The sequence below is a fragment of the Centruroides sculpturatus genome, unplaced genomic scaffold (genome assembly GCF_000671375.1).
Source record: "Centruroides sculpturatus isolate CEXI.00-Female unplaced genomic scaffold, Cexi_2.0 scaffold1108, whole genome shotgun sequence".
NCBI classification, from domain to species: Eukaryota; Metazoa; Arthropoda; class Arachnida; order Scorpiones; family Buthidae; genus Centruroides; species Centruroides sculpturatus.
Window position 1 is genome coordinate 64724 of NW_019385232.1, and position 11769 is coordinate 76492.

The 11769-nt window shown below is 31.1% G+C and overlaps 1 protein-coding gene across 4 annotated transcripts in view; it reads left to right on the top strand.

Annotated features, from left to right (window-relative positions):
- Window positions 1-11769, top strand: part of LOC111636489 (CCAAT/enhancer-binding protein-like) — a 22904-nt gene extending 11135 nt beyond the window's left edge. For 3 of the 4 annotated variants that reach the window (XM_023381752.1, XM_023381753.1, XM_023381750.1), the window contains exons 3-5: window positions 2076-2238; window positions 8107-8531; window positions 8661-11768. In XM_023381752.1, coding sequence (XP_023237520.1) covers window positions 2172-2238; window positions 8107-8531; window positions 8661-9101 — 933 coding nt within the window. In that variant the 5' untranslated portion in view covers window positions 2076-2171 and the 3' untranslated portion in view covers window positions 9102-11768. Of the gene's footprint in view, window positions 1-2075; window positions 2239-8106; window positions 8532-8660 lie in introns of all 4 variants that reach the window. The other variant, XM_023381751.1, reaches the window with a different exon arrangement.

Sequence of the window (11769 nt, forward strand, 5' to 3'; positions counted from 1 at the left end):
CGTATTGTTAATTTTACATATTGTAACTTTAAATTAAAGAAAAAAAAACTAAAAGAAAAAATGTATAATAAAGTTGTGATTGTTGCAAGGAACATTATTTATCTAATAATTTTTTAATACTATTAGTTTGTGATACATAATATATTATTTTTTCTGCCATAATAGCTAACTTTTTTCTGTACCCCTAAACAACCTATCGCGTACCCCTAGGGGTACGCGTACCACAGGTTGGGAATCGCTGATTTATAGTATTACTAGCAGATGAGTCTGGCGTTGCTCGGGCAAAAAGTAACAACAATAGCGAAGATTGAGATTATTAAATTATAGTCGATCTTACCTGTTTACACTGGGTGCAAGAATTACGTTCACTCTCTTCCAAGACTAATTAGAGAATTTTTAGATAGGTCTAAAAATATGTTCGAATTCCCGCAAAAACGCAAAAAACTGCATCTAAAATAGTACAGTAGAATCCGAGTTCAAGGTGATCCTTAACCTAAGAAGGAATTTAAGAAGTATCCTTAATTCCTAAGAAGGAATTTCCAAAAATCCCTTCTTAGTGTGCCTTCTTGTGACATACCCTAATTATGTACCAAATTTCAACTTTCAACCCTAACCGTTTGGGCTCTGTGCCCAAAATTATTATTATTAACCCATCTCAGTTATAAGATTTGTTTTGTTGTAATCAATGTAACATAATTGATCGTTTATAAGTTTTTGTTAATAATTCTTTATTTCTTATGTTTTTTCATACTCGATGTAAAGTTTGTCATTCAATACCATTTCATAAATAAATATATTTCAACTCTGATTTTCTGGATCCGCCCCTGCTAAGAAGTCAATTGACTGTATAAACATATCAATAAATATTTTGAGTAGAACAGAAAAATAAAAGCAAATATTAAAGAATTTTTTTTTAATTACAAATTTAATTCTTTGTATTCTGTGGATTAAATTTTCTATTATCCAACATTAACTTCTTTTTCATTCTATATTTCAAAAAATCAGTTTTTGATAATCTAAAAATGGCTGTAAGGCATACATACACAAACATAGTGTATACGGTTTGATAACCTTACCAAACAACCGTAAATGATATTTAAATTTTTTAATTTGTAGAGATTTAATTATTTTTTAAACTACAATATCAGATATTCATAGATATTTTTTTATATTTATAGTTGTTATCATTTATTTAAAAATGAATGATTTATTTTTTTATCCATTTGTATGTGCGTATATGCACACACGCACAGGATACACAGGTGGCCCAAAAGTCAGTTAAGGGAGATATTTTTAAGAATAGTTAAAACTGGTTTGGAACAGCTGCATGTTGTTTATATTACAGCTGTTTTTAATAAATAGAACACGTGTTTCAAACCAGTTTTAACTATCCTTAAAGCAATTTTTAAAATATATTTTGGTTAACTGACTCAGGGACATTTTTACTATAAGGCAAATCTAGGTGATCACCTTGGGGTGCCGGCCGTACTCATAGCAAAGAAAAGATGGATCATTAATTAGTGTTAATTAATGAAAATTTAAAAAATGTTCATAATGATATTATTTTTATAAATATTCACATGCATGGGTGTATATATATGTTTGTGTGAATATGATGATGTATATATATATATAGACAATGTACAGGTGCACCTACATTTTCTTTGCCTAGGGGCATCAGATACCCTTGTGTTGCTCTGGACTAACTTTTGAGCTACCCTGTATATTATACATAAATGCTATACTGATAAGATAAAGTTAAATTTCAGGATATGCAAATTTAATCAAGCTTTTTTTGTAGAATGTTTTTGTATAGATAGGTGAAAACATTTTTAAAAAGCTGACTATTTATCCTAAGATTGGTTTCAATCATTTTTAAGTTCTACATCTCTAGAACTATACAATTTCTAATTTTAAAATTATAGAATCCAAAGAATGCAATTAGAATTGCTAAAAGGATTTGTTCATATAATAAAACTAATCTTAGATAAACAGTCTGAACTTGAATATTAATTATAACTTTTTAAAAGTTGATTTCATTAATGTTTTATATTTGTAATTTTTATTTCTATCAGCAGGCTAAAGAAAAAGATTTAATAGAAAAATGGATTGTAGATTTGGATCAAAATCACTCTACCGATCTGCCTCATTCATTTCAATGGCTCGAGGAAATGAATGGGTTTTTACCTTGTTGCCCTTTCGATTGTCAATCTTTAATGGATTCAGAAATACCAATAGGTATGATTATGGGCATTTTAATAGCAGATGTACTTTTATTGAAATACACTTTTTAAGTATTATTATATAGTCTAACATTATGTTAATTTTTTGCTTTTATAAGTTGTTTCGTACTTAAACTTATTAGAACTTTAAGAAAATTTAAATTATTTAATCATAATAATTTATATTCTTAACTACTCCACAAATGCTTTCGACCATAATAATTTATCTATAAATGATAAGAGCATTTCATATATTTGCATTTTTTCTGTCACATTATAAAACATCTTGGCTGACTTTAAAGGCAGTATTCTTTTCAACAGTCTTACACACAAGTTTTTGATAACTATACATTCCTAACTTCTCAGCAATATTAATTATCATTGAGTGAGTGAGGCAGATTACAGGTTAAAAAGTATTGGGAGAATTGAAGATTTGAAAGAACCCATTTCTTTTTATAGAGTATAAGATCATTTTAAAAAGACATGAGAACATTTTAACATACAATATCACAACTTTGTCTTGAAATTATATTAATTGAGATATGTTCTGATGATAATTTAACAAAATCATATTATGAATATAATTTTTCTGGAAGTTATCTCAAAATTTTAGCCAAGAAATTTAACTCCAAGATTATATTTGAAGATAAGCAATTAATAGCTTATTTATAATTATTTAAAACTTTTTATAAAATGTTTTTAATGAGAAAAGAATAGTAATAAGAGAACATTTTCATGTCTAATTATTAGTTTTTTTTTTTGTTATTAAAAGTAGTAAACTTGAACTGGAGAAAATAATATATTAACATTGGAAGATAATTTGAGGAATATAATACTGTATAATTTATTTTAAGGTACTTTATTAGAAATGAAAATTTCTTATTAACATTATTATCAATATTATTTGTTTACTAATACTATAAAACTTCTTTGTTCTTTACTGTATTGTAAAAATCAAAATTGTCTTGGATGATAATTCAATTTTTTCATATTCCAATAATTTTCCGAAAGACTGTATATTGATAACATTTAAAAAATGGAATTATAATGTAGCAAAGACAATAATTTATACTAACAATGAAAATTACACTACTGTTGATATTATAGGCAAGACAAAATAGTTTATAGAAATTATATTTTATCATACTTAGTTTTTAAGTCCGAAATCAAAATAAAAATTTCCGGAAACATAAGGATTCAAAGTATGGACAACATTGTAGTAGGTGAAGGTCTTAGCAGGTTGCCGTACAGGGCAATGAAATGTCATCCTTATTGAGCACTTCATAATGAACACTAAAATCTTTTTTGTTAATTATTATCAAACGGTTAGTTGTCTACACCTAATATTTTGTGTGTACTCAGGTCGTCACCACCTAAGAACAGTAAAAGTTTCATTGAGATTTGCACTTCATATCCACACTCGCTTGCCTTTGACTTATCAGAATTTATGAAGTGTTTGATGTTTAGTTTAAAACTATCTTTTTAAAAATATTCAATCTTACAATTCATAGAATTTCTTAAAAATTCAAATAATAATTAAGACATTAAATTCTTATCATATCATATGTATAATTGCAGGCAGTTATCTTAACATTTTATTACTATTTACTTTATAACATTTCATTATAAAATAGCCAGGCAAAAACCTTCTAGTGTAAGATACAAAGTAAAAATGAATGATGAATTTTCAAATATACCTATTGGCAAAAAAGTTATGTACCCAGAGAGAATTCTGTGATTACTGTTACACTTTGCAAACAGCTGTCTGAGGTAGGTATGTAAATGGTTACAGTTGTGGTCTGATTGCACTTGAAGTAATACCACCAGAATGCCTTAAAATCATTACCCCACTATCCTATAAAAAGACTTGCAGAGACTCACTGCATTCAGAATTTTCAGTGTACCTGTTGTTTGGTCTTTTAACACTTCTCATGCCTGTATGATGCAGTCAAAGACATTGTGCACAATTGAAACAGTTTGAGAAATCTGCATAATCAGACTGAGAAAAGCAAGGTGGCCATTTTGCCAAATTTCCCACCATCTGGGTCATTCTGATCTGACTGTGAGATGGTGTTGGGATCAGTGGTTATGTCAGGGCACATATGCTTAACAGACAAGTGTTGGGTGCTCCAGACAAACCACTAGAAGATATAATCATCTGATCACGAAGATAAGCATCAATAGTTTTAATGGTGTCTTTGTCCACCATCTAGAGATAGGTGGAAGCCTTACTAGAGAACTCTGGCTCTCCCATACCATTTGCAGGCAATTAGCAGAACCAAATTTGCTTGCATGGTAATCACTACATATCTTGCCATTAGCACCACAACTTCATTGGCTTTATTTGCAGTGGTGTTGTGAAAGAGAAGCATGATTGCTGTGGACTGTATTGTCTTTAATTAATTAAAGACAGTCTTAGTTCTTTTTGAGAACAGACTGCCACTAATGTATGGGACCAATGGTGAGAGCTTCAGTCCCACCTTTACTGTTGAGTAGTGTTGCCACCCATCCAGTTTTTAACTCATTGTCCGGGTTAACGGGTTAACTATTAATTTGTCCAGGATTTCATAGAAATTGTGAAATTATGATGAAACAAATTACTAGCAAATATTTTTATAAATTTACTTTATTTTAACATTGCCATCTTACAACAACGTGCCAATGTATGTCACACCTGGTGACCTTCTTTATTTTTTTTTTTTTTCTTTGCTTCTTATGCTTCTTAGCTCTTTAAAGCAAAGTTATTTTGTTTCTTAATTTAGATTGCTCGTACACAATACCTGCCATCCAGGTCAGCAATTTTGAAAAGGTGGCAACATTACATTTCCCTTACTGCTGATGTGCTAGTATGGACAGCCATCTTGTATGACATTCACCCACTAGTAATGATGTGAGAGACATTGATGACTAGTGTTGCCACCTTTTCAAAATTGCTGACCCGGACGGCAGGTGAGGTTTGTTCGAACAGAAGTTTCCGACGCATGCACAATGTCATTTTGCAATGCAAAGAATAACGTGCAGTGCATGACAGTTCTAAATCAGTTAGTTAGGGACTAGGGAGAATTGGGTAGGAGTAACGTAAGTAACCTAAATTAAGAAAAACAACTACAGATGACTTAGCTCTATTGGATATTGGAGACGTGTACGAATATGAATTGTACAAGCAAAAGGAAAAAAAAAAAAGGTTGACAGGTTGGGCACAACATTCCCAGACAAAATTAATAGTTCACCTGGACAGTGAGTCGATTCCTGAACTGTCCAGGTGAAAACCGGACAGGTGGTAACACTATTGATGACTAAATAAATAAATAAAATACTTTCTTACTGGAACTACACTATAAATAAAAATCAAAACCTTTAAACAATCCAGCAAATCGTTTTTTAATATCTTAAAAACACTTTTGAACGCTTTAAGCAATCATCCTCAGGAATTTCTGCACGTATTGCTGTGTCATCCTATTGATGACACAGCAATACATGCAGAAATTCCTACATCTTCATGTGTATGCATTTCATGACAGGTATGAAAGCAGCCATTTTCCAGTAAGATAATGCTCAGCCATACATAGGTTTCCTAAGAATGTCTCCATCACATTGTTACACTTCCTTTGCCTGCTCAGTTTCTAGATTTGTTGTCTGTCACACATTTGTGAGAACAGATGGGATGCTAGCTTCAGCCATTTACAAGTGTGTGTCTGTGTGTGTGAAGGATCTAGAGTGGCAGTTGCTATGAAAATTCTGTCACAGATAGCATATGATACCTGTATGCCTACATGCCCAACTGTATTACTGTTTACATTCAGGTATATGAGGTCTGTTCAAAAAATATGCTGACTGACGTCATAAAACAAAATGTAATTTATGTAGAAGTTACATCTCTGGGTCCCCTTCAAAGTACTCTCCTTCCCAACACACACACTTATCCAAACAGTGTTGCCACTTGTTGAAACAGTCCTGGTATGCTTCTTTTGTAATGTCCTTTAGCACCTTTATCACATTTGCCTTAATCTCTGGAATTGTCTCAAATCATCTTCTTTTCAAGGGTCTTTTGAGGTTGGGAAACAAGAAAAAGTCACAAGGAGCAAGGTCAGGTGAGTAGGGGGTGAGTAAGAACAGTGATCGAGTATTTGGCCAAAAACTCACGAGTTCTGAGGGCTGAATGGGCTGGAGCATTGTCATGATGGAGAAACTAGTCACCACTCCTCCACATTTCTGGCCTTTTGTGATGGATAGTGTCCCTCAGACATTTCAAAACTTCAACGTAGTAAGTCTGGTTTACTGTGGAGCCTTGGGGGAGGTACTCATGGTGAATAATACCCTTAGGACGTCCAGCACGCTCATTGTCTTCAATCGACTGTCTACCACCCTTAAAACGTTCATGCCACTTGAAACATGCTGTATGCTTCATAGTAACATCACCATAAGCCGTGTTGAGCATAGCAAATGTTTCAGTCGCAGATTTTTCAAGTTTAACACGAAATTTCACAGCCAGTTGTTGCTCCATCAGGTCATTCATTCTGAAATCTGACAAACGAAAAAATTGCACTTTACTAAAAACCGTGTAGCTAATCAACAAATAACGATATCTGTAATCGGAAAACGGCTTTATCACCAGACAATCTGTACAAACCTAGTGACACCAAGTGGATTACCCTGGAACCAACTAGAGCCACGCAATTCAAACAGTCCACGTATTTTTTGAACAGACCTCGTACAAGATACTAAAAGTCCCTTTAAATTGTACTGTTATAGCACAGGAAATTATCCATTTGTGATGATGACGTAATCACTTACGTTTGCACTAATAACGTTTCTTTAGATTCCAATGCATACTTCTTGGTGTATAACTTTTTTGCCAATGAATGTATAATAAAATTTATTCATTGTACACAATTTTATAACAATGTAAAAGATTTTCAAAAGAGACAGAAATAAATGCAAATAGTATTAAAAAAAATACTTCTGGTAAGACTTTCAACTCAGAGAAGTGTGATGTGATGGATGTGATTCATTGCATCATTCCCATGTCTGATAAAATTTTTTTGAAAGATGATGCTGAACAAAACTGATGAATTTTCCTATACTCTTAATTCAAAATCTCAATGCTATTGCTGATTTTAAATTATTTTTCTGTTGTAAATCTATTATTTATGCAAGATGTTCTGTAGAATTGAGAATTGCATAATTTTATAGCAGTGATTCCCAAACTTTTTTGAGCCACCACCCCTTGGTTTCATAAACTTATATCCAATACCCTTCAACTGTACCCCAATGTCCACTAACCCATTTTCTCTTGTGTGAGAAAGGCTTGGAAATATTTTTAGAAAATTTTTCTATGAACTTCACACTTTGTGTCCACATCTGGAAACCTTTCTTCTTACCCATTATAACAGAGAAAAGGGAAAGGTTGCCAGTGACCTGAACCCTAGTTTATGGTCAGTACCCTACCTCTAGTGCCTCCCTGTCACTAACTTGCTTCTTTTCACCCCAGGCTGTAGTACTACTTTGGGAACCACTGTTTTAGAGGGTTTGACTTTGATAAAAACTCCTCAACCTTCCTATTTTAATTAATATATTTTATCTAATAAATAATGGAAAGCAAGTTGTATACTATTTAATTACATTATGTGTAAGAAAATTTGAATAAATATACAAATATAATGATTATAATAAACAAATAAAACTCAAAAGTATAAATCCTGCTATTCTTATAAAGAACAGAACAGATCAGTTCTGGAACAATGTATTTTTCAAATTTATGTCAACTAATTACCACATTTGGATTTGTGCTTTGGAAGTTATCTGTTTAAAATATATTTCAATGAATTACTTGTTAATAAACTAATGCCAATCATATTTTTATAGTATTTTAAAATTTCTATAGATGATTTTCTGCAAATGGAAAACGATTTCTTGGATATTGAAAATGAAATGAATTTATCAACTGAAAGGATAGATGACAACAGGCAAGAGATTTCTGGTTACAACTTAACAACTTTATCTTCTGCAGAATGCACAAAATCCATAAAATCCACATCAGATGTGACTTGTGATGATTCTGAAAAATTTAATTTAGACGAGCCTTTAGAAAAATCAATATTAACATTGTCTGCAAGTCCTTTGACTAGCTTGGAAGATCCAAATAATAAAACTAACATGATTATCACAACTTCTGAAGCTCCATCTCAATTTTCTTCTGTTTCCAAAGCCTTTCATATTGCTATTTTTGAAAGTTCAGATAACATCGAAACATTGCATGATTCAAATAACATTGAATCATTTCAGGATCTGAATGCACTCTTAAACAAGGTATGTTAACTATCCTTAGTTTCATAGAACCAACTGTCTTATTAATTAGAATGAACCTATAATAAATTTAATACAATAATAATGATTTATACATATAAAATTTAAAATTCATCACTTTTAATTTTAAAGGAATATTGTTCTGTTTCCACTTGCACTTCAGAAGAAATCTTGCACGTGGATTCATCGGACAACAATGCACTAGGAATTGCAGACAGCAATCCCGTCGAAAGTATTAGCGCTAGACCCCACTCTTCCGAATCCGAATCCACCTCGTCTTCGGGCATTCTCTTGGACGGAAGTGACTACTACGAACCACAGAACAAAAGAGCTAAAACCACAGACTGTGCATCTACTTCCAAAAGTGAAAAATATTATGAGATGAGAAGGAAAAATAATATATCGTCTCGTCGTTCTCGACAGACAAAGAAACAAAGAGAGAAAGAACTAGAAGAAAAGGAAAAGCAATTAATTAAAGAGAATGAGAGCTTAAGGAAACAAGAAAAAGAATTGGAACTTCTTGTACAGAAAGTGAAAGATATACTGTTCAATTCAGTTAAAAAGAAAACTTAATTTTTTAAAAATTAAATCACATTTACATTTATGTCAATCACAACTTCATTTCTATACATTTGAATTTTAACAACTCAAAATCACCTTTAGAACATACAACTTAGGCTTATTCAAATAACTGCTTTGTAAAAATATATAAATGTCTAATTTATATTTCATAAGTTTCCTGAAGGTAAAAAGTTTTCAGTAGTTTTTTTTTTTTGCATAAAAGTGTACAAAAATGGATCATTTTTATTGATAAAAAAATCTTTTCTAAACTAAGAAATATTTTTATGAATATTTTATATACCCGAAACACATTTCTCCATTTTGGAAAGATCTTTTTTCATTAAAAGACCAATTTATACATTAACATAACTTAAAACTATAGATAATTATTGACATTCTAAAATAAACATGAATGTATTCAATGAATTCATAGAAAAAACAAAAGTACTTACTTTATTTTTAAATAAAATTTAAAAATAAATGTTGATTTATGTATTTATCTACAGTTTAAAACAATTAAGATCTGTATCAAGAACAGGTAAATTGGTTAATTGTTAATTAAGATATATATATTATTTCCTGCTTTATTGGAGGTCGTATGGTTGTTTACAGTAAATCTTTCAAACCTTTCAACCCATCAGATAACTTTCTTTTAAACACTAGATAGAATACTGTTTCTTCTAGGATTTCCACCTTGATGATGGGCTGCAAGTATAATGCCAGAAATATTATTAGCTCCCAAAATATCATAACAAAATGGCATTTGGGTATCATCTATACATATGTACTAATGTATGCACTACTAAAAAGTCCTAAATTCCTAACAGTGGGTCTTACAGTCTATCATTCGAAAATTCCAGACCTGGCAACATTAGCTGAAAGTTTTGAGACTTATAGTAAATAAACAAGACTTCCAATAAGGCAGCTTGGAGAAGTAAATTTTTAATTAAATTGTATGCAAATACATTGTCTTAATAAGCCTATTAAACAACAATCCTGTTCAAGTTAGCTAAATTATATTTTAAAAAAAATAGTATAACTGTTATTACAAAAATGAAAATTTTAAAGTAGAAAACAGCAATTGATTTTCAGAAAACACTACTTAATTAAATACCACAAGTGCAGTTTTTATTCTAAAAGGTTAGCATCAGATTAAAACAATTTATGAATTTATCTAAATTTTTAAAATATTTATTGCATTCTTCATAGTTTGTAATCAAAATATTTGAAAAAAACTGAATTTAACAGATTTCTTTATCCCGCCATTTTCTATGTTTTTTTGAAAGTTTTCTACAAAAATGAATTTGTATCGACTCCATAAAAACTGTATATGATCGCGATTTTCTGGCATTCAATTTTGTTATAACAGGGTTTCGGGTACAATTTTGGTTTTTATTTCATTTTATAATTTTACATTTCAATAAAATTAAAAGAAAAATGAAGAATTCTTGTCTTTCTGTACTAAAAATTGCACTTGACCTATTATTTCTAAAGAACAAATACCTATATCAATTTTATAATGTAAAGTAAACAAATGGGTGTTTCAATCCGTATATATATAACAAGTTTCTAGATATGTAAAATCTAAATGTGAGAATTAATTACTCCTACTTATTAGTTAATTTAAAAAATAGTAGACACATCAAGGGGGCAAGTCTATAAATTACATAATGCATATCCCTTAATTATATTAAGGAATAATACACAGCACGGAGTACCGAATGTTAAATTATTAATTATATATATAACATACAAAGAAGTGACAAACAGTACGGTTCGCTAGCAAACAAATACGTAATGCTAGGGTTGAGATCCTAGCATTACGTAACATTATAAACTACTCCACCCTCTTGTAACGATCACACCCATGTCTACATTATTACATAATTTAGGGACAACTCCAAGGTCAATGTTTTAATCTTCTCCTAAACGAATCTGAATCATGACTCAAATTCAATCTGCTCTGATAAATTTTCACCATTTCATATTGAAAAGTGTAATTAAAAGTTGTGCAGCGATTGCTAGATGTAATTGAAGAAGCCCCAACTGCCCCATTGGGTCTTCAGATATGTGGTACAGAATAAGTTATTTTGTTTCTTAATTTAGATTGCTGATACACAAGTTCCTACTGGTTTAGAACTGGTGTGCACATTACTCTTCGCATGGTAAAATGACATTGTGTATGCGTCAGGAACTTCTGTTCGAACAAACCTGACCTGCCATCCGGGCCAGCAATTTTGAAAAGGTGGCAACATTAATTCTGGAACAGTGAGACTAAAAAAGGCTCTCTAGGCCTCAGTACCGAGTGATCCCCACACAATCTACACAGCATTACAATACATTTTACAATACTACCGTGTTTGACCTGAATCTAGATATTTTAAGCCGGTGGTCTCGGAAACATTTCTTACAAATTATTCATTCCATTGCATTTCTTGACTACAAGAGTAAAACTTGATCCCTGAAAGGCCCTGGTTTATAGTAAGTGTGTATGTATTATTTTGTAATGGCATAGTTTTATTACAAACAGAACTTAAAAATTATATATATTGTGCAAAAATTACCCAAGGGTTACTTGGTAGTTACCTAACTGTCTATTGTAATTAGCATGACTCATCGAAATGTCTTTTGACTGTTATTAATGTATTTAGATGACTCACGAGCGATTAATGTAAAATGT